Source organism: Musca domestica, unplaced genomic scaffold (assembly GCF_030504385.1).
Source record: "Musca domestica strain aabys unplaced genomic scaffold, Musca_domestica.polishedcontigs.V.1.1 1, whole genome shotgun sequence".
Classification (NCBI taxonomy): domain Eukaryota; kingdom Metazoa; phylum Arthropoda; class Insecta; order Diptera; family Muscidae; genus Musca; species Musca domestica.
The window spans coordinates 16,411,637-16,436,374 of record NW_026712114.1 but is presented as its reverse complement, the minus strand read 5'-3'; the positions used below and the strand labels follow the sequence as shown (position 1 = coordinate 16,436,374).

At 36.1% G+C, this 24,738-nt stretch overlaps 1 protein-coding gene across 3 annotated transcripts in view; it reads left to right on the top strand.

The window, feature by feature from the left end:
* The window catches only part of LOC101901586 (uncharacterized), a 375,472-nt gene that overhangs the window by 55,788 nt on the left and 294,946 nt on the right, over window positions 1–24,738 (top strand). Inside the window, exons 5-10 of one of the 3 annotated variants that reach the window (XM_059119703.1) lie at window positions 2,676–2,754; window positions 2,819–2,916; window positions 2,985–3,185; window positions 3,241–3,383; window positions 3,486–3,631; window positions 9,453–9,653. In XM_059119703.1, the coding sequence (XP_058975686.1) occupies window positions 2,676–2,754; window positions 2,819–2,916; window positions 2,985–3,185; window positions 3,241–3,383; window positions 3,486–3,631; window positions 9,453–9,564 (779 nt within the window). In that variant the 3' untranslated portion in view covers window positions 9,565–9,653. Of the gene's footprint in view, window positions 1–2,675; window positions 2,755–2,818; window positions 2,917–2,984; window positions 3,186–3,240; window positions 3,384–3,485; window positions 3,724–9,452; window positions 9,657–24,738 lie in introns of those variants that run through there. The other 2 variants (XM_059119701.1, XM_059119705.1) reach the window with 2 other exon arrangements.

The window sequence follows — 24,738 nt, the reverse complement described above, 5'->3', positions numbered from 1 at the left end:
CGAAAATATACATGGGAGCTATATCTAAATTTTGACCGATTATCTCCAATTTCAATAGGGTTCGTCCTTGGGCCAAACAAATGATTTGTGCAAAATTTTATCTGGATCGGGCAATAAATGCGACCTGTACTTTGTTTACAAAAATACATGGACAGACGGACGGACGGGCGGACATGCATAAATCGACTTAGAATGTGTTTCTATGCAGATCATCAAAAGGAACTATGGGTCTATCTTGTTTCCTTTTGCCTGTTACAAACAGGCATACTACCCTGACCACCTTGTGGCGTAGGGTATAAAAAGCTATAAGTTCGAACTTTGAATACCGAACTTTGAATATTCCAAATGGTGGAACGAATTTGCAAATTTTCAAAAATAAAAAAATCTGTTAAAAATTATGTTAACATCTTAAAACTACCGAATCTAGCCGTTATATTAGGGTCGATACGTCGACGTGGACCTTTTGTCGTAAGCCATTAAAATATTAAAATGCGAAACTTGAAAAAAAAATCGGTGAATTATGTAGTTATACCTATACCAAAACGTGGGCCTGCAGAGACAATTTTCGGTCATAGGCTGTAGTATCTATTACGAACTTCAAATACCAAATTTAAACCATTCCGGTGAATAATGTCGCTAAAATCATCAAAATACCGAATATCGGGAGGTACCGTTATCCACTCCTTTTGTGGGGAAATACAAAAGGTCGAAATTTTCAAAAAATATATTTTACTGCACAGAAAGAGAAAAGATAATCCGATTTTGTCCCTACTTTGAAAATCCTAATATTTATGTCAGGTGCGAAAATGGACAATAACAGTCCACTCCATGAAGTACCTCCCCACAAAGGGTCAAATTTTTGAATAATTACACCTTTTATAAAATATGATGTAAGAGTCCGATTTTCTTCAAATTTCACATATCACAATATTTGTATTAATCCAAGGTCTGCTGTTAAGATGGAATATATCGGTCCACTACCCTCCCGTGGAAATGGAAATTTTGAAGCTTCTCATTGGTAGATTAGTAATAATATAAATTTATTTCAGTCAGATACTTGTGAGACTTCGACATCATTTCAATTAAAAAACCCATTTTGAGATTATAAAACTTTAAACACCCCAAAAATATGCAACGATTTACGTTTAATAGTCATCTCGTATTTTAATGCCTACAGTTTTTGGAACTACATATTTTCAAGAACAACAAAAACATGAATTTTTAGCAAAATATGTGTTTCCCCCAACATTTGTTTTAGGAATTTTGTTGTGGATTTTTAAAGAATTTTTTCAGGACCTCTTAAAAATGATTGATTTTGAAAAAAAAAATTCTTAAAGGTTGTCTTCAGAAAAATAATATATTATTATTAAAAAAATATTGTTTAACATTTACTAACTGAAACGCAATATTCTGGCAAAAAGGGCCACATCATCAATCTCTTGGATTTTTAGCAGTATTTTTTTGTAAAGGTCTCTTCACAAAAATCCTTGATTTTTGTAATAAAAATTAATATTTTTCTTACCAAAATCGTGAATTCAAATGATTAATTTTTCAAAGACATCCTAAAAAATATTGGATTGTAAAACAAAATTTCTTCAAAAATCTCTTTACCAAAAATTAGAATTTACCTTTTGGATTTATTTATATTTTTTTAAAGAAAACAAGAGACTTTCCACCAAATTTTTTTTTTCACCATATTTTTTTCGAGAGACTCCTCAGAAAAATCATGGATTTCATAACCATTTTGTGAAGAGGACACAGAATCTTGTAAATTTTTAGAATAAATTAAGTTGTGGATTTTTGTAAAAAAAAAAATTCTAAGGGTCTTTTGACAAAAATCGTTGTTGTTTTACTAAAAATATTAGATTTACCGACAGGAAAATATCGATTTTTATAAAAGCACGGAGGGCCGCTCACAAAAAAACCTCTCCAAAAAAAGGATATTTTTTATCGATTTTTTAAAAAAACATAAATGTTATAAAAATTTTTTTTTTTTTGGAGGCACCTTGGAAAAGTGAAGATTTAAAATTTAAAGACCTCATTAAATAAATGTGATTTATTTAAGAATTTTTCCAGTTATCCTAACAAAAATCTTTAATTAAAAATGATAATAATTGTTTTTGTACAAAATTGGTTAAGATTCTTATGAAAGCATATCATTTTTAACCCATGTTTTAAAGCCTCCGAAAACATGGATTTTTCGAGGCAAAATTATAAGAAATCTTCGAAAATCAATTTTTCCAAACAATAAAAATACTTGATAAAACCGAATTTCAAATTTTGAAGGTCCTCCTCACAAGATGTGGAATTTTTCAAAAGTCTCATGACAACGAAATCGTCGAATTTTACAAAGACTTCACTAAAAATTTTTGATTTTCATAATTATTTTTTCCAGTAGCTACTCACACAAATAGAGGATTTCTTTTTTTTCAAATAACGATGAATTTTAAATAGATTTTTTTTACTTCCTTTTTTTTTCAAACAAAAAGTCATGTTTTTACATACTTTTTTCAAGTTATATTAATACAATTTTCTAGCCTCCTTACATTTTTTTTTTGATTTTTTAACAATACCTACATAAAAAATATAAACAAAAAATTTGGTATTTTTATATTTTTCTGTGCATTGCAATTTTATTTTTAACGTACTATTATATCAATTTTTTCCCTTTCTAGGTACCCATGGTATTAAGGTTGGCAACTGTATGGCTTTTGACAAAAAGAACCTCAGTCTTCCCCTGATCGACGAAAGAGGGTAAGTTTTTTTCTAGACATCTAAGTTCGATTTCATTTAATTTCCATTGCCTACTCATTTTCAGATGTCCCCTTGATGGAGAAATTATTTCACGTTTTGTGCCAAGTGCAGAGGGTAACTATGCTGAGGCTACGCTGAGATCTATGTTCAAATTCCCTGAAGGTACAGCAGAAAATTTTTTCTTAAAATATATTAAAATCATGATTTGATAAATGTCGTTTTCCCGACAGGTTCCGAAGTCCATTTACAATGTGATGTGATTCAATGCTATGGCCCCTGTGTTGAAGATGAGGACTGCAGTCAAATTGCGGTGGCTGGTGTGGGTGGGGCTGCTGGTACCAAAGGTGGCAATCGTAAGGTGCATCCCAATGAGGAGGGCTCCAGTATTGCTGGAACCACCGTTTTCGTGTTAGATCCTGCCAAGGCGCCCTGTAAGTTGCATGTTAAGTCAATGATAACCGTAGCTAAATTCCGTTTGTTTTGCAGACACAACCGTCGACTGTGAAGATGGCATTCGACCCACTTGGCTGCTCTGGCTGGCCATTACCCTGGGTGTTCTATTCCTCATTATGTTGTTGATGAATATTTTCCTCTGCACTGCCATGAGCTGCAGCTGTGCCAATACGGAGGTATGGCTTTACCGTTAGATTCCCTTTTTTCCCTCGCCAACTAATTATTTTCTAATTTTTCCCGCTAATTTGTTTTCTCATCATTTTTCGTTTCGTTTGCAGATAATCGAAAAAGAGCCCTCCATTATTGAAGAATATGATCCCTATAGAAGTTGGCATGGTAGCCAGTATGGTTCAAGATATTCGTTGCATGGACGTGATGCCCACAAAGGTTATACCAGCGGCGGTTCGACCATACATTCTAATAGGTCTGATAGATACTAAGAAAACATTGAAATGAAAATGAAATGAAAAAGAATCTAATGCCCATCACAAGAACAACAACAACATGAAAACAAAAGACCACAAAAACAACAACAACAAGAGCAACAACAGCTATAAACAAAAGCCCTTCAGAACTTCATACACAACATAGCTATGCAACATACAACATAAACGACATACACATACTTGTACTCTCTCGCTATCGCATGTATGGCTGGTTACTCGCAATGACGATCTCTGCTATTGCTGACCAAGCTGTGGCCAACAGGCAGTAGCATAGATCTATGTAAAAAATATCCATCACCCTACATATGCATGTTTGGATATGGACTAAATTTATGGCAATCACCACCCCCTACATACATTTCCCCCCTCTTTTTTGTGCTGGAAACAAAATGTCATCGTCATAAACAATTGTCCCCCAGCAAGAAAAACAACAACAACAACAACAACAAATTATACTCTCCTCCAAGACAATTGCATGCATTATTGTCCCGTCCATAACCACCATTCGTCTGTTGGCATATATTTTATGTAGGTATCTATAAATAATATTCAAAATCACATATCTAACTTCGTCGTTAATCGAAATATGAGTCGGGGATAGATAATTTTGTTGGAGTCGGAGTCTTAGTCGAGAGTAATAAATTGCTCGATTCTAATTCAGACTAATGATATTTTTATTATACCCTCCACCTTGGAAAGCAGGGTATATTAACTTTGTCATTCCGTTTGTAACATCCTTAAATAATCGTATTAGACCCCATAAAGTATATATATTCATAATCAGCATAAAATTCTAAGTCGATTTAACGATGTCCGTCTGTCTGTCTGTCCGACTGTCTGTTGAAATCACGATACAGCCCACATTATTTGACGTAGAGCGCCAAAAATTAGCAGAGCTATTTGCATTGTGTCTAGGATGGTTGGTATTGAAAATGAGATATATCGGTCCACGTTCTGGTATAGTCCCCATATAACGGTACCTCCAGATATTCGGTATTTTGATGTTTTATGCCACATTTTTTCACGGATTTGTCTGGAAATTGGTATTTGTAGGTCATAACGGGTCCCTGAGCGTGTGGCAAAACAATGCATGTATAGGTCCATGTTGTGGTATAGCCCCCATATAAAGGTACATCCCGATATTCGGTATTTTAGTTTTTTTTTGCCACATTTTTTCACGGATTTGTCTAAAAATTGGTATTTGTGGGTCATAATGGTTTCCAGCTCTGGTGGCGAAACTTTGCATGTATGGGTCCATGATTTGGTATAGCCCCCATATAACGGTACCTCCCGATATTCGGTAATTTGATGATTTTTGCAACCTTTTTTCACGGATTTGTCTGAAAATTGGTATTTGTTGGTCATAATGGGTTCCAGCTCCGGTGGCGAAACATTGCATACATAAGTCCATGATTTGATATAAATTATTTAAAAATTTAAAAATTAAAAATTTTGCCACATTTTTTCACTGATTTGTCTAAAAATTGGTATTTGTGGGTCATAATGGGTCCTAGTTCGTGTGGCGAAACATTGTAATTATAGGTCCACGTTTTGGTGTAGCCCCCATATAACGGTACATCCCGATATTCGGCATTTTAATGGTTTTTCCATATTTCTTCTAATGTTTCTTTTACCCTAAGGTGGAGGATATTAAAAGTTTGGCCCGGCCGAACTTAATGTTTTTTTACTAGTTTTGTTACTAAAACCAAAACATATTTTGAGTTCATATATTGAAACGGTACATTTAGGAATGTTGAAGGTCATATTTTCAGTATATATACATGTTTACCGGATTAAAAATTTCGGCCCCGAAGGAAGGATATTAAACTTACATTTTTTCATAGAATAAATTGGATCTGTTTTAGGATTCGGGTCGACTCTACTCCGCGGCCCGGGTTGAAACAGCGTTAAGTCCAACCCTGCTTAACTTTTTATACCCTCCAACATGTATAGAGTATAAAAAGTTCTAAGACGATTTAGCCCTGTCCGTCCGTCTGTTGTAAATACATTAGAGTCAAAACGAATTAAGATTTGAAGCTAAAATTTTGCACAGATCAGATGGGCTCGGTTCACGATATCGTATAGCCCCCATACAACGTTACCCCTGATATTCGGTATTTTGATGATTTTAGCCACATTTTTCAATAAAATTGTCTGAAATTCTACACAAGGAGTAAATAGAGACTACTTTACTGCCTCTAAGAGAATCGTCAATATAGGTCCACGATATCGTATATCCCCCATATATCGGTACCCTCCGATATTAGGTATTTTGATGATTTTAGCCACATTTTTTAACGGAATTTTCTGAAAATTTAAACAAGGAGTTCCTTCTAAGTAGTTTGCCCCCGGATATTCAGTATTTTTATACCCTCTACCATACTATGGAGGGTATATTAACTTTGTCATTCCGTTTGTAACTCCTCGAAATACTCATGTCAGACCCAACAAAGTATATATATTCTTGATCAGCGTAAAATTCTAAGTCGATTTAGCCATGTCCGTCTGTCTGTCTGTCCGTCGTAATCACGCTATCTTTCGAACGAATTGAGATAGAAGGCTAAAATTTTGCACACCTGTTTATTTTTCCAGTAGTTAAGTTCGTAAATGGGCCATGTAGGTCCACGCTTTCATATAGCCCCCATATAACGGTACCTCCCAATATTCGGTATTTTGATGATTTCAGCGACATTATTCACCAGAATTGTTTCAACTTTGGTATTTCAAGTTCGAAATGGATACTACAGCCTATGACAGAAAAATGTCTATGCAGGTCCAGGTCTTCGTACAGGCCCCATATATCAGTACCTCCCTATATTCGGTATTTTGACGAGTTTAGGTACAATACCCACCGAAATTGTTTGAGATATCGTATTTGACGTTAGTAATGGATGCTATAGCCTGTGACAGAAAATTGTCTATGCTGGTCCAGTTCTTCGCACAGCTCCGATATAATGGTACCTCCCTTGAATATGGTATAGCAAACAATGCCTATGTAGGTCCACGTCGTATAGACCCCAATATAACGGCAATATTCGGTATTTTTAAAATTTAACAGAATTTTTTAAGGATTTTATTTTTTTAAAATTTCCAAATTCGTTCCAAATGGTGGAGGGTATTCAAAGTTCGGCCCGGCCGAACTTACTGCTTTTTATATTGTTTTATATAATTTTAGCCACGTTTTACAATGGAATTGTCTGAAATTCTACACAAGGAGTTATTTGTGGATGCTCTGCCGTCTGTAGGAGAAATGTCTATATAGGTCCGCGGTACCTCCTGACATTCATTATTTTGATGATTTTAGCGACATTTTTGACCGCAATTGTTTCAAATTTCCCATTTAAAGTTTGAAGCTCGTAATGAGTACTACAACCTAATCAATAATATTCCAAAATCTGTTGATAATGGTTTTTTTTTTTCAAATACGAGCCAAATACATCAAATTGTAGTCTATTCAGGTAGCATATTTATACCATAGTGGTGAGGGTATTATGTCTTTGTGCATTTGTTTGTAACATGGAGAAGGAAGGGAGATACACCCATAGTTACTTTGGGGATATTCATAGAATCACGTCAGTCCGTCCATGTATTTTTGTGAGCAAAATGCAGGTCGCATTTATCATTCGATTGAGATGAAATTTTGAAAACAGTATTTGTTTGGCCCAAGGACGAACCCTATCGAAATTGGTGAAAATCGGATCAGATTTAGACATAGCTCCAATGTATCTTCAACCACTTAATTGTGCACCAAATGGCTAATATAAGTCCAAATGACCTGTATTTTGGTACATTCCACAGAATTCAGTATAGAAGCAATTAAATCAAATTTTGAAAAAATCAGTTCAGATGTAGCTATAGGTTTCATATGTATGTTTCATCCGATTTGGAGGCCCTCACAGGCGCAATATCGATTCGGCAATAATGATCTTTGATACCATATATCACATACAGCCCAGAAATACCTCTGCCAAATCTTATCAAGATCGGTTCAGATTCGGATATAGGTCCCGTATAGACATCTGCAGCCGATTTCGGTTTAATTGCAACAAAGTCAAACGCCATAGTTTTTACATTATTTTTAAATTTTATTGAATGAAAGTAAAAAAGGTCGGAAATAACATCAAATTTTAGAATAAGTTCAGATTTGTTCGAATTGGTCACTTTGGCACGAATTATGGCCAATGAAACCGTCACACGCTGCCCGAATGTTGCTCTGCGGTATTTTGGTACATTCCCGGCGAAGCGCTTGCTTGAGGTGATCGACATTTTGGTATTTTTTAGTGCCATCCTTGCTTTCAAAAATACTCCAGACACAATAGTCCAACGGATTGGTATCCGGAGATTTTGGTGGCCATGCACTGGAAATGAAGCCCGGAATGTCCAGGGTCTGCGGCCAAAATGTTTGCGTACCCAAGTCTTCAACACACCCTCCAGAATATTTTCGCTATAATATTCGGCATTTATTCTAATGCCACTGTCGAATAATACGAGTGGAGTGCGATCATAGGCTGTTATGGCGGTGCATATTAAGGTGCTCACCTCAGCTGACCTCTTTGGCAAAAAAACACGATCATTTTGTTTGTTCATAAACTGCTGGACAACGAATGTTTTCTTATCGGAGAAAACCAAATTCGGCAGTTTACCACTTTCGGCCAAGCGAAAAAACTCTTTAGCTCTATTGAATATATTTTCTTTCTGTTACGGTGTAAGTTCTTGCACTTTTTGCACTTTCAATGGCTTTACCCCGAGCTCATTTTACAATATTTGCCGAATGGAATATTGCGATATATTTAGCTGACGAGCCATTTTACGGCCACTGCAACGCGGGTTTCGATCAAGTCGCTTCTTTACTTTTCGAACCATTTCAGCTGATGTTGCTGTTTTCCTCCGTCCACTTCCTTGACGTCGGGCTACGCTACCAGTATCACGGTAACGAGCAATGATACGATACACAAAAGATTTATTCACATTTAAATGCTGGAGTGCTCTAACGATAGCCACTTGTGGTTTTCTAGCCGAATATAATGATAAGAACAATATAATGAGGATAATGGATCCTTATTCGTGTGGCGAAATATTGTATTTATGGGTCCATGCTTTGATATAGCCCCCATATAACGGTACCTCCCGATTTTTGGTATTTTGATGATTTTTGCCACATTTTTTTACGGATTTGTCTAAAAATTGGTATTTGTAGTTCGCAATGGGTTCTAATTCATATGGCGAAATATTGTATGTATGGGTCCATGCTTTGGTATATCCCCCATATAGCGGTACCTTCCGATTTTTTGGTATTTTTGCCACATTTTCTCACGAATATGTCTAAAAATTGGTATTCGTGGGTCATAATGGCTTCTAATGTTTCCTTTACCCTAAGGTGGAGGGTATTAAAAGTTCGGCCCGGCCGAACTTAATGTTTTTTACTTGTATTTTTTTTTGTACATTTTTTACATCGCATATTTGTGTGCTAATAACCGCCGTTCACCTCCACAAATTATCAAAAGTAATAATAATTGTGTGCCCAATCTCAGCAACAAATCATCACATTCGTCGACAGTCTGTCAGCCATTCATTCACTGTCTCACTCATCAACGATTGTTTATCAAATATTTGATATTTGACATTTATTCTCATCATCATAACTTTCAAGTTATACAACAACAACAAAAATCTAATCTGAAATTGTAACTTTAACAGCTACCCACATCTCAGAATCTTATCTCGGATACACTGAAAGAAAATCTGAAACAATTTCCCTTTACTGATATTTTTCAATCATTTTTTCTTTTTCACTTTAAGGTCGGCGCCTATTGAAAGCGATCACTATGCCATTGTTCATCAACGTCCCGGAACTCGATTGCCACCCGGTAGTGGTCCAGTGACACGAACACGTGGCCCCCTGCACAGCTAGAGCGGCGCCCGAGAGAGAGCAGTGATTTAAAATGAATTGTCTCCACAAAATATATTTTATATTATTTGTAAATAACAATAGTTGAAAAAAAAGGACACAATAACAACAAAGAAAATATTTTATTAATTACTTAAGAAAACTTAGTAAGCGAGTATGATTGTGTGTGTGTGTTCATAGCTAATTAAATATCTATACAAAACGAATATTTCAGAAGGCAAATAAAGGGCGCCATACCCTTGAGTTTTATAATTTGTATTTTATCTCTCTCTGTTGTTGCAAAACTTGAAAATCAATTTTTCTCTGCCGTCCACAAAACTTTTGTAAAATCAAGCGAACTATTTGAAACAAAAGTTTTTCTTTTTATTCTTCTGTATTATAATATTTCTTACAATTTACACATTAATCACAGTCTTTTCTTTTTTTCTCTAAGATTTTTTATGTATTTACTTAATTTTTTTTATTTACACAAAATATACAAAATTTTTTAGTTTTTATTTTTAAGTCGATTTTACGAATCTGTATTTTATGTAAATTTAGTATTTAGTGTGAAAAAAAAAGAAATGAAAAAACCAACCGAACTTTTTGTAAAATTTTTTTACTTATTAATTGTTAACATTTTAATTTTTTTATTATACATTACTAAATAGCCATTAAGTATTAAGCCCAATCCGAATGTATTCATTAAGTATAAATAAAACATAAAACAAAAAAATAAAAATGTCACTAAGAATAAAAAAATACTACCGTTCTTTGGTCTTCTTCAAGTAACTGAAAGCTTAAGAAAGTTTTCTAGCAAAAGTAGAGCTTCAAAAGTCCTCTAATCAATAGGTTCTCTATCCATAAAAGAACTTTAAAATATCATATCTCTTGAAAGAGCTCCAAAAGATTTTCTGGTAATAGAAGAGCATCAGAAGGCCTTCTATCTATAGATGAACTTCAGAAGGTATTCTAGCCATAGAAGAGCTTTAGAAGGCCTACATGTAGATGAGCTTAAGAAGGTCTTTTAGCTATAGAAGAGCTTCAGAAGATCTTCTAGCCGTAGAAGAGCTTCAGAAGGTCTTCTAGCTACAGAAGAATTTCAGAAGGTCTTCTGGTTAGAGAAAATCTTTAGAAGGTCTTCTTACTATAAAAGAGCTTAAGAAGGCCTTCTAGCCATTAAAGAGCTTCAGAAGGTCTTCTAGCCATAAAAGAGCTTCAGAACGTCTTCTAGCCATAGAAGAGCTTCAGAAGGTCTTCTAGCTTTAGATAAGCTTCAGAAGGTCTTCTAGCTATAGAAAAGATTCAGAAGGTCTTCCGGCTATAGCAGATCTTTAGAAGGTCTTTTAGTTATAGAAGAGCTTCAGAAGATCTTCTAGCTACAGAAGAGTTCTTGAAGGTTTTCTAGCTACAGAAGAGCTTCGGAAGATCTTCTACTTACAGAAGAGCTTCAGAAGATCTTCTAGCCGTAGAAGAGCTTTAAAAGTTATTTTATTCATAGAAGAGATACAGAAGGTATTTTATTCATAGAAGAGATGCAGAGCGTATTTTAGTCATAGAAGAGATACAGAAGATCTTCTAGTCATAGAGGAGCTTCAAAAGGTCTTCTAGTCATAGGGGCTGCAGAAGGTCTGTTAGCTATACAAGAGCTTTAGAAGGTCTTCCAGAAGGTATTCTGGCAATAGAAAAGCTTCAGAAGGTCTTCTAGCTACATAAAATCTTCAGAAGGTCTTCCAGCTATAGAAGATCTTTAGAAGGTCTCCTGGATATAGAAGAGATTCAAAAGGTCTTCTAGCTACAGAAAATCTTCAGAAGGTCTTCTTGCTATAGAAGAGCCGAAGGTCTTCTAGCTTCAGAAGATTTATTATAAAAAAATCATCTTCTAGCTATAGAAGAGCTTCAGAAGGTCTTCTAGCTATAAAGGAGCTTCAGAAGGTCTTCTAGCTATAGAAGAGCTTCAGAAGGTCTTCTAGCCATAGAAGAGGTTCAGAAGGTCTTCTAGCTATAGAAGAGGTTCAGAAGGTCTTCTAGCTATAGAAGAGGTTCAGAAGGTCTTCTAGCTATAGAAGAGGTTCAGAAGGTCTTCTAGCTATAGAAGAGCTTCAGAAGGTCTTCTAGCTATAGAAGAGCATCAGAAGGTCTTCTAGCTATAAAAGAGCTTCAGAAGATCCTCTAGCTATAGAAGAGCTTCAGAAGGTCTTCTAGCTATAGAAGAGCTTCAGAAGGTCTTCTAGCTATAGAAGAGCTTCAGAAGGTCTTCTAGCTATAGAAGAGCTTCAGAAGGTCTTCTAGCCATAGTAGAGGTCTTATAGCATAGCAGGTCTTATAGCCATAGAAGAGTTTCAAAAGGTCTTCTAGCTATAGAAGAGCTTCAGAAGGTCTTCTAGCTATAGAAGAGCTTCAGAAGGTCTTCTAGCTATAGAAGAGCTTCAGAAGGTCTTCTAGCTATAGAAGAGCTTCAGAAGGTCTTCTAGCTATAGACGAGCTTCAGAAGGTCTTCTAGCTATAGACGAGCTTCAGAAGGTCTTCTAGCTATAGAAGAGCATCAGAAGGTCTTCTAGCTATAGATAAGCATCAGAAGGTCTTCTAGCTATAGAAGAGCTTCAGAAGGTCTTCTAGCCGTAGAAGAGCTTCAGAAGGTCTTCTAGCTACAGAAGAATTTCAGGAGGTCTTCTGGTTATAGAAGATCTTTAGAAGGTCTTCTTACTATGAAAGAGCTTAAGAAGGCTTCAGAAGGTCTTCTAGCCATAAAAGAGCCTCAGAACGTCTTCTAGCCACAGAAGAGCTTCAGAAGGTCTTCTAGCTTTAGATAAGCTTCAGAAGGTCTTCTAGCTATAGAAGAGCTTCAGAAGGTCTTCTAGCTATAGAAGAGCTTCAGAAGGTCTTCTAGCTATAGAAGAGCTTCAGAAGGTCTTCTAGCTATAGAAGAGCTTCAGAAGGTCTTCTAGCTATAGAAGAGCTTCAGAAGGTCTTCTAGCTATAGAAGAGCTTCAGAAGGTCTTCTAGCTATAGAAGAGCTTCAGAAGGTCTTCTTGCTATAGAAGAGCTTCAGAAGGTCTTCTTGCTATAGAAGAGCTTCAGAAGGTCTTCTAGCTATAGAAAAGCTTCAGAAGGTCTTCTAGCTACAGAAAAGCTTCAGAAAGATCGAAAAAATGGGATGTGTGAAATTTAAAGAGAACCGGATGATTATTTCGGATTTTATAATCTTTTTGATTGTTCAAAACTTTGACACCTTGTGAGGGACATACTAGAGAGAATGATCCGATCTCTATCATCTTTATAACAGATCAAATGTTGATAGACATATTAAGATGTACAAAGTCTAAATTGAATCGGACGTTTTATGTTATGGATATTCAAAATTTTGACCATGGGTTGTATTGTGCTATGTGAAATATAAAGAGAACCGTATGATTATTTCGGACTTTATGATCGTATTGCGTATTCAAAACTTTGACCCTTTGTGGGGGAGGTTCCAGGAGGAATGGTCCGATCTCTACAATCTTTATAAAAGATCTTATGCTGATGGATATTTTAAAATGTACAAAGTCTAAATGGCATCGGATGTTAATTTCGCGTTTTCTGACCTTCACAGATATTCAAAATTTTGAAACTTTGTGGGGGAGGTACCAGACCGTGGGTTAATACAAATATTGTGGTGTGTGTAATTTGCAGACAATCGGTCTTTTACATTACATTTTATAAGAGTTATAAATATTCAAAATTTTAACCCTTTGTGGGGGGAGGTACTAAATGAAGTGGACCGTTATTGTCCATTTGACTTATTACAGATGCAAATATTAGGATTTGCAAAGTTAGAGCAAAATCAGATGATCCTTTCTCTTTCTGTGAAGTCAAATATTTTCTTTGAAAATTTCCATCTTTTGTGGGAGAGGTACCAGAAGGAGTAGTCCGATGTTGCCCATCCAGCCTGACAAACGGACGGACGGATATCACTAGATCGACTCCAAATGTCCTGAAACGCATTTCGCCAAAAGAGACCTAGGGTCTAAAACCATTATTTCAATGATTCACGATTTGACCGTATCAAATTAAATATACCCTCCCTTGCCATATGGCTGAAGGTATAAGCAAAATTAGTTCGCTCAGCCTGTGTTGAAAAATACTTTACGACCCCCATAATGATCCATAGTTCGACTTTTTGTGAGTTTTATAAAAAAACCGGGTCCAAAACATCAATTTTCTGGTATAACTACTTTTCAAATTATACCCACATTGTCTATATCTGTTTTGTGTAATTCGTGTCTTGAACCCGGAATTTCAGGTCAAATATCGAGGTGCTAGGGTACGTCCCCAAGAAAGAAACACCTTCCCGGAAACAGCGTACAAATACCTATGTCAGTAAAAATAAGTTAAATGGAATCAGTCGGTATTTGCAACCCTCAGCCAAGGTTCGGTTGTTTTAATGTTTTTTATACCCTACACCACAAGGTGGTCAGGATATTATGTCTTTGTGCATTTGTTTGTAACAGGCAAAAGGAAACGATATAGACCCATAGTTCCTTTTGATGATCTGCATAGAATCACATTCTAAGTCGATTTATGCATGTCCGTCCGTCCGTCCATGTTTTTTGTAAACAAAGTACAGTTCGCATTTATTGCCCTATCCAGATGAAATTTTTCACAAATCATTTGTTTGGACGAACCCTATTGAAATTGGAGATAATCGGTCAACATTTAGATATAGCTCCCATATATATCTTCGTCCGATTTGCCTTATATTGTGCACCAAACGTGTAATATCGGTCCGAATAGTATGGAATTTTGCACATACAATAAAATTAGGCCTGAAAATAAGTATGCCAAATTTGATCGAAATCGGTTCAGATATAGCTATAGCTCCCATATATATTGTTCATCCGATTTGTTATTTTGGTCTTCCGCAGCCGAAATATGCACTCTGTAACAACAATATTTGGGGAAATATATCAAATAGAGCTCAGAAATACATTTGCTAAATTTTATTGAGATCGGTTCAGATTTGGATATAGCTCCCATATATAACTTCGTCCGATTTAGCTTTGATTGTGCACCAAACGTCTAATATTTGTCCAAATGTTATGGAATTTGGCAATTACTACCGAATTGAGTCTAGAAGCTGGTATGTCAAATTTGGTAAAGATCGGTTCAGATATAGCTATAGCTCCCATATATACTGTTCATCCGATTTTTCATATTTGTTACCCACAGTTGTAATATGCACTCCGTAACAACGATATTCAGGGAAATATATCAAATACAGCTCAGAAATGTCTTTGCCAAATTTTATCGAGATCGGTTCAGATTTGGATATAGCTCCCATATATAACTTCATCCGATTTACCATTTATTGTACACCAAACTTCTAATATTTGCCCAAATTGGATGAAATTTTGCGCTTATGACCGAATTGAGTCTAGAAGCTCGTATGTCAAATTTGGTGAAGATCGGTTCAGATATAGCTATCGCTCCCATATATTCTGTTCATCCGATTTATTATATTTCCTACCCACAGCCGTAATATGCACTCCGTAACAACGATATGCAGGGAAATATATCAAATACAGCTCAGAAATATCTTTGCCAAATTTTATCGAGATCGGTCCCGATTTGGATATAGCTCCCATATATATTTTTATCCGATTTCAAATGAATTGTGCACCAAATGGGCAATACAAATCCGAATTTAAAAGATACAACTGTTTCGGCATATTTAGTCCTTTGAACTTTAAATTGTAATTATAATCATAGCGTGTTTGATTGAATTCTCCCATAACAACTTTTAATTATTATGCGGAGCTCTACTAAATTAGCAAAGTAGTGTAGGGTGTCATAAATTCGACCCCGTCCAGACAGATAGACGGACGGACGGAGATCGTCTCCGAATGTCCTGAAAGGGATTTGGTCCAAAGAGACCTAGGGGCCTTGAATCGTTATTTCGATGAGGCTCGTTTTGGCCGTATCAAATGATATATACCATCTGTAGCCATATGGCTGTGGGTATAAAAATCAAATTTAAACCGCGACCTTCATTGCAAATTTCAGAATTTTATATCCGGCCATTTGTCCAATTTATTTATAGTATCTTTTAGTACTTTAAGAATACTTTAGTACTTTAGCATGGAACAACTCTAGTTTAGTAAAAATTCTTCGATTTTTTCGAAATTTTTTCCAGAGGTAGGTATTTTTACCCTGAATTCGGGAAACTTTTTTTTCTTGGGGGAGGGACCCGGATCCCCAGATTTTTGACCCGAAAGTCCGGGATCAAGACCCAGCCTGGACCCGGATCCACTTACCCGATATAGACAATATGGGTATCGATTGAAAGCTTATGATAACTATCCAACAAGTGGTAAAATACCTATCCAACAGTGGGGTAAGTGATCATGGTTCGGAAGTTATAGTCAAATTATCGATTTTTATACCCTCCACCTTGGAAAGGAGGGTAAATGAACTTTGTCATTCCGTTTGTAACATCCTTAAATATTCGTCTTAAACCCCATAAAGAATATATATTCATAATATAGATACAGCCCACATTATTTGACGTAGAGCGCCAAAATTTAGCAAAGCTATTTGCATTGTGTCTAGGATGGTTGGTATTGAAAATGAGATATATCGGTCCACGTTCTGGTATAGTCCCCATATAACGGTACCTCCCGATATTCGGTATTTTCATGATTTATGACACATTTTTTTACGGATTTGTCTGAAAATTGGTATTTGTAGGTCATAACGGGTCCCTGTGCGTGTGGCAAGACATTGCATGTATAGGTCCACGTTGTGGTATAGCCCCATATAAAGGTACCTCCCGATATTCGGTATTTTATTTTTTTTTTTTGCCACATTTTTTCACGGATTTGTCTAAAAATTGGTATTTGTGGGTCATAATGGTTTCCAGCTCCGGTGGCGAAACATTGCATGTATGGGTCCATGATTTGGTATAGCCGCCATATAACGGTACCTCCCGATATTCGGTATTTTTATGGTTTTTGCCACATTTTTTCACTGATTTGTCTAAAAATTGGTATTTGTGGGTCATAATGGGTCCTAGTTCGTGTAGCGAAACATTGTAATTATAGGTCCACGTTTTGGTGTAGCCAACATATTACGGTACCTCCCGATATTCGGCATTTTAATGGTTTTTGCCACATTTCTTCTAATGTTTCTTTTACCCTAACGTGGAGGGTATTAAAAGTTTGGCCCGGCCGAACTTAATGTGCCCTTTTTTTCAAAAAAGGGCCCATTATGGAGGTCAACAAAATTGTTTCCAAATTATAGCTGGCATTCTTTCCTTTCCAAAATGCTACAATTTGTGCTAATACCTTTTTCGGGTCCAGAGATATGGGTATTTCCATCCGCATAACCCGATTCTAACCAGTTCATTAAAATTATTATAAAATTATTTCGCGCAGCAGTCGTTGGATTTACAAAAGTTTTCTGAATTTAGCACTTTTTGTAAATAGCCGGCCTTCGGCCGGGACTTGACCATTTCTCCTTTATAAATATAAAAAATGTTGTGAAAAAAATGACCAAACCTTACCTTCAAATACTCCAACCCAAAACTACAAATCTCAGTTACGCTGTTATAGAAATGTTCCACTGTAGTTAAAACTCATCGTATGCGGAGCAAACATTTTGCGAACATCCATCCAACAAGTTCGTGCTCTTCTCTGCTGCGGCAATTGTCAAAACAGCAAAACGGCACTCTCCCAAAACACTCAGCCCGAGACGACGTCGTTGCTGGTCTGGCGTTCAGTCACATCAAGTCATGAGTCGTGAGTGGTTGGTTGGCCCGCTGTGATTTCGTATCGTTCGTTGTCGACGCTGTCGTTCCGTTTCGTGTTGCGTTGAGTTGGTTTGATTGTTTGGCGCACTATTCTACTGTTGTTGTTGGTGGTGTTGTTCCCTTCTTTCGTCTTCAATCATCGAAATTGTTGTTTTGTTATGTTCTGCAAATAATTTTTGTGTCTTTTTTTGGACAACGGCGACGGAGACGCGCGATGTGTAATAATGTTGACCATGCAAGAAGGCCAGTGTTTTCGGTGCTAGTAGTTCTGTTCTGAAATGACAACAACAAAAAAAAACAAACAAAAAGAAATAACGTGATACGTAAACGTAACAACAACAACAACAAAGCGCAATAACAATTTATCAAAGAAGCCAGAAGCCAGCCCTTGAGGAGGAAGAAATTAAATACGAAATCAAAACGGTATTAAACAAAAATTAATTATTTCTATTCTAAAGTTTAACAATTTCAAGGCACATAAATATTCAATAGTTATGAGGGCGAATACAAGTGGCCATACAAAAAAGTGCAATTTTTGTTTGTGGGTGTTGTTGTTGTGTTGTATGTGTGTGTGTGTGCCACTGTCTCGGTTTCTCTCAATTGCCAAGAGTGGGAAAATCCATTATTTTGTTAATTAAACATTTTAAAACTGGTTCTGGTGTAAATCCCCGCCGCCTCCTCGTACTCAGATTTTTTTGTTGCAATTAAAGTGATTAATTCCTACATAAGTTCTGTCGTTGTCGTCGTCGCGCCGCATAGTATATCCAAACTCAAACTTATATCCGCAGTTTTGCAATTCATATCTTCTACGCCACCACAAGGATCGATTGTTTGATTGCTGTTGTTTTTGTTTTGTTGCTATTGTAGAGTAAGTACTTTGTGTTGTTGCTGCTGCTGCTTCTGCTGTTGTGTGCAAAAACAACATTAAAGTTGCTGAGTGAAACAGAAATAAATTCTCATACTCCGCCTGAGAAGTATGAGTTGTTAACAGAGTTGCCAAGGTTGCGTTCGCTTATTGCAAAGAACTCCGACCAAAAACAACAAAGGAAGGAACTCTCCAAAAATTAAGTGTGAAGTTCTAAATGGGAATATCTAGTAGAACTCGACAAAATATGGGGTTCCCGTTGTCGTCACTAGAGAAAGGTACACGTGGGAAGTACCAGAAGGAATGGCCCGATCTCTACCATCTTTATAACAGATATTGAGTCGAAAGGAATATTGAAATGTGCTAAGTCTGAAGGGATTTGGATATTAATTTGGCGATTTATGAGCTTCATGGATACCGGGGGGAAGAGATCGGTATATTCCATTCTTCACACCAGACCTTCGGTTAATAGAAATATTATGATGTGTGCAATTTGAAAACAATCTGACTCTTAAATCACAAATAGCTATAGTTATTCAATTTTGTCCATTTTCGCAGCTGACCTAGCACTGATGCAAATATTAGGATTTGCAAAGTTGGAAAATATCGGATTATCCTTTCTCTTTCTGTGCTGTACTTTTTTTTTTTGAAAATGTCGATATTTGTGGGTGGGGGTGGTGTACCAGTGAATGTTGTCCATCTCCGAACTCGATCTAAGTTTGATAATAATTTTATGACGTTCCAAGTTTGGACCAAATCTGATACTCCCTTCGAGATATATCATACGCACCAGCAAGACGGATCGACTCCAAATGTGTTGAAACGGAATTGCTCCAAAGAGACCTAGTGTCTTAAAACGTTATTTCGATGAGGCTCCTATTTTCGGTATTTTGGTTATTTAAATTTGATATTTTAAGTTCGTAATGGATACTACAGCCTATGACAGAAAATTTTATGTTCATGTCCACACCTTCGTATAGCTCCCATATAACAGCACCTCCCGATATTTTCATGATTTTGGCGACATTATTCGCCGAATTTTTTTTTTTTTTTTCAAGATTCGCATTTGAATATTGTATTGGCTTGTGACAAAAGTTGCCTATGCAGGCCCACGTCTTCGTATAGACCCTAATATAACACAACATTCGGCATTTATAAGATTTTTAACGGATTTTTTTTTTTTTTAATGTTGCAACATTCGTTCCAAATGGTGAAGGGTATTCAAAGTTCGGCCGGGCCCGAACTTCCAGCATTTTACTTGTTAGTTTTTTTTTTTTCAAATTCATTCAGTAAACCGTCGAAAAATCGAACCTATTGTGGTTAGTTTTCTAATCAAAATATAATTTGATTTGTCACCACGTAGCGCCTGATTTAGTCGGTCATTTCCACTGCTCGTACCCAATGTCAGGAAAATTTTTTTAAGGGTTTTATTTGGCGTTGTTGCCAAATAAAATACGTATAGATTTTTTTTCGCAAATTCGAGTTCAATGCGACTTGAGATGGCTGCCTGAACGTAGTTGGGGCATAACTGTCCTGTTCTGTCTAAAGCACCTTTATTCTTTACCTTCAATCTGTTGACTTCGGTGAAAGCCTGTCTTGTAGACTTGTCTATCCAAAGTTCTCATTTTTATCTTTGGTTTTTCCACAGCCAAGCCGTCACTCCGAATTGCCAATTAATTAGTAACACAAATAATTGTTCCGAAAAGGAAAACCGAACGGCGTTTTTATTGCAAAATGAATGATGAAGAAATTGCAGATGTGAAAATATGTGTAGACGATGTTTTGATATTTCCAAATAAACAAGTTCTCAAATTTTCATTAAATCTCGTCAGAAGATAAATGATGTGGCTCATTATTCTGGGGAAACAATTATATTGAGATTTAAAACTGCAAAAGAAATATGAGGATTCCAAAAGGCATTGTTGAATTTTGGCTACAACTCTGATAAAAGATATAAATACATTCTGACGTTAAGTGCTATTAACATAACCATAAATATCGGCTATTGTTCCTATTCAAATCACATCGATATCAGGCATATTTATAAAAGAACAAGTGAAGTATAACAACATTGAATATATTGGCTATGTCAATATTGACAAGTAAGTAAGTAAGAAGCAGTAAGTTCGGCCGGGCGGAACTTTGAATACCCTTAGCATTTGGAAGGAATTAGGAAATTTTCAAAAAAAAAAAAAAAAATAAATAAAATCCAGTAAAAATTCTGTTAAAACCTTAAAAATACCGTATATTGGAAGGTGACGATATATGGGAGATATACGATATTGTGTACTTATATAGAGTAAAGTACTCACAAAGAACTCCTTGTGTAGAATTTCAGACAATTCCGTTGAAAAATGTGGCTAAAATAATCAAAATACCGAATATTGGGGATACGATATCGTGGAATTTTGAAGATCAGCAAAACCTTAAAATGCCGAAGAGTCAATATTTCGTGTCGAGAATTAAAAAAAAACTTGACAAGCGTAGAAGCTATAACCGCCCAAATAACGATTATATCCGACCACTTTCATTCTTAAAACTCAAAACGGCAATCAATAACCCCTTCAACACATTCGTGTCCTCTTTGTCAACAGCTCGACTCTCTCAACCACATTGTTGTTGGTGTTTTTGTTGACACAACAAAGCGCTTTGCGAAAAAGAATGAAGTTGTCTGTCTTGCTGTCATCATTGCTGAGAGTGAAAAGAGAATTCCTCAAGAGCGCGTTAAGGGTTTGTTTATTTTGTTTTGATTTCATTTTCCACCTTCCTCGTTGTTGGTGCTTTTCTTTTTGTTTACTCTCTCTCTCTCTCTCGCAGTACCTGTGCGTAGAAAAAGAACGTCAAGCAAATCAAGTGACAAACTGTGTTCAATGCACTTTTGACTTTTACTGGCAAAATTTTCATTTTATTTTGTAATTATCCCACTCGTGTTGCGTTTAAAATTTATCGCAAAAGACCAGCCAGCCGAGTGGACAGACAGACAGACAGAAAGAATGATAGATGGATGAGTGGATAACGACGCAACACTTGCCATGTTGTCCCCATTTATTTTCATTGCGATTACTTTTGGGTGGGTACGAAAATGGGGGAAGTGTAAATCTTTTATTTGTACAACACACATTGGACATTGTGGCACCAGTACCGTGGGTCCAAGGAAATACCATTGACTATTAAACTTATTGCAAAATATGTAGGTAGGGTAAGACGAATTTTATGAATTATTTTTATTTTTAGTGGTAAGGGCATTGTGTCTTTGTGCACATGTTTGTAACATAGAAATGGAGGCGAGATAGACTCATAGTCACTTTTGAGGATCTTCATAGAATCACTTTCTGAGTCGAATTATGTATGTCAGTCCCTCTGTCCATGTATTTTTGTGAACAAAATACAGGTGATCATCCATTTGAGATGAAATTTTCCAAACTATATTTGTTTGACCTAAGGACGAACCCTGTTAAAATTGATGAGAATCGGCTCAAATTTAGGTATAGCTTCCATATACTTATATCTTCAACCGATTTTGGGTTAATTGTGCACTAAATGACCAATATCAGTCTAAATGACCTGCATTTTGGCACATCCGACCGAATTCAGTCTAGAAGCAAATACATCAAATTTGGTGAAAATCGGTTCAGACATAGCTATAGCTCCCGTATATATGTTTCAACCGATTTGGTTTTTAATTCCCTCACATTCGTAATATGCACCCCACAAGAATGATATTTGCTACCAGATATCATATACAACCCAGAAATACATATGCCAAATTGTAACAAGATCGGTTCAAATTTAGATATAGCTCCCATATACTTATATCTTCAACCGATTTCGGGTTAATTGTGCACTAAATGGCCAATATCAGTCCAAATGGCCTAAATGCGTAACATGCATTCGACAACAATGATATTCGGTAGCAGGTATTTTATAGAGCTCGAAAATACATTTGCCAAATTTTATCGAGATCGGATAAGATTTGGATGTAGTCTGATTTTTATCTGATATCAGGTTTATTGTGCACCAAATTGCTAATATCAGCCCAAATGGACTGAATTTTGGCAATTACGACTGAATTAACCCAAGAAACCAGTGTTTCGAATTTAAAATTAAATCGGTTCTGATATAGCTATAGCTCCAATATATATTTTTTATCCGATTTGAGGTTTAAAGTCGCTCACAAGCATATATACACTTAACAACAATAATATTTGGTACCAGATATCAGATAGAAATAAGTGTTTAAAATTCCATATACATTTTTATGCGATTTCAGGTTGTTTGTGCACCAAATGGCCAAAGTCAGCCCAAATGGACTAAATTTCTGCACTTCCGACGGAATTCAGAATAAAATTTTGGTGAAAATTGGTTCAGATATAGCTATAGCTCCTATCTATATGTTTCAGCAGAATTGGTGTTAAAGTCACTCACATGTGTAATATGCACTCCACAAATATGATATTTGATACAGGCCATTAGATACTGCTCAAAAACACTTCTGCCAAATTTTATGGAGATCAGTTCTGGTTTTTGAATACATCTTCATCCGTTTGCGAGCGCTCCCACCTAAAAAAGTGAAGTTTAAACTTCCAAACTAAAAAGCTTTCTGTTTACCGGCTTCAGAAGATACACCTCGCAATAAGAAAGTGGGGTCTATGAAAATATGATGATGAATTATTTTAGCAGTCGATGTCCATTAAAAAATTTGCCGAAACTGTACCGAATCCGCACAAAATATCTACACAAGTTTCCGTTTCTGATGCCGAATGCGCATGCAAGGCAGATAAGAAATTGTGTGAATCAACGTCTTCACACTGATCCCAATAACAAATTTCAGAATTTCACCTATATCCATTCAGCCAATACCACATTTAGTAACATTTAGTACGCATATCCAAAGACAAACATCAACAGCGATCCAAAATAAGTACCATTTAGTACTTTTCTAACAATTTTCTAACAAGATCCCAAGTGGGACCCCAATATAAAACATCGGGATTCCAGCTCTACATATTCACTTAATACCAAATTTAGTAACTAACATCTAGTACTTATTGTCTCAGTCCTAGACAACACGAGTTATCGCAATATGTGGCAGGCCTATCCCTACAGCCAATTTAGTTCAATTTAGTACTTTTCCAATTACTATAGGGCGCATTTCCATACACACCTCTAATTCACAACCTCAGATACCTACAGCTGTCTAAATATCAATTTCCTCGATTTTATCTTTATCCCTTCAACCAAGGCCAAATTTAGTACCATTTAGAACTTTTTGTGCAATTATAGTCCGCTTTTCCGAAACCACCTACTTATGTCCTGGCTACACACGAACAGCCACCCTGACAACAAATTTCAGATTTTCTGTTCAAATTGTACCAATTTTTTGGTATTAATGCTTTTTGTCCAGTTGTAGTACCGTTTTCCAAAACAAATTCTTTATCACAAATCTAGAACCAACAGGGACCGAAATAGAAAATTTCAACATTCCAGTTTCATTCGATCATCCTAAACCAAACTGTTCCAAATTTAGTACCATTTAGTACAGTTCGCAAACTTAGTACATATTTCCACATCCACCTTCAAAAATCAAACTTCCTTTGCAACATTGACTGTCATACGAAAAGTTTTTAGCCCTATCCATTCACCAAATGGTACCATTTTAGAAGATAAGTACCATTTTAGAACTTTTCGTAACCCTAAAGTACGAATTTTCAAAAATCATTTGATACATCTATGCTTCACTCCATCAGTGACTCTCATTCCTAATTTCAATTTTAAATCATTTCGTTTTTCAAATATCATTTTATAAGAGTTATAATTATTCAAGATTTTGATCCTTTGTGGGGGAGGTACTTGATGGAGTTGGCCGATATTGTTCATTTTCATACCCTCCACCATACTATGGAGGGTATATTAACTTTGTCATTTCGTTTGTAACTCCTCGAAATACTCATGTCAGACCCAACAAAGTATATATATTCTTGATCAGCGTAAAATTCTAAGACGATTTAGCCACGTCCGTCTGTGTCTGTCTGTTGTAATCACGCTATCTTTCGAACAAATTGAGATAGAAGGCTAAAATTTTGCACACATGTATATTTTGCCAGTAGGCAGGTTAAGTTCGTAAATGGGCCATGTAGGTCCAAGTTATCATATAGCCCCCATATAACGGTACCCCCCGATATTCGGTATTTTCATGATTTTAGCGACATTATTTACTGGAGTCGTTTCAAATTTGATATTTGAAGTTCGTAATAGATACTACATCCTAAGTCAAAAAATGAGCCATGTAGGTCCACGTCTTCATATAGCCCCGATATAACGGTACCCCCCGATATTTGGTATTTTGATGATTTTAGCGACATTATTTAACGGAATCGTTCCAAATTTGGTATATGAAGTTCGTAATAGATACTGCAGCATAAAACAGAAAATGGCCCATGTAGATCCACGTCTTCGTATAGCCCCCATATAGCGTACTCCCCCCTTTTTCCGGTATTTTGATGATTTTAGCGACATTATTTACCCGGATTGTTTCAAATTTCGC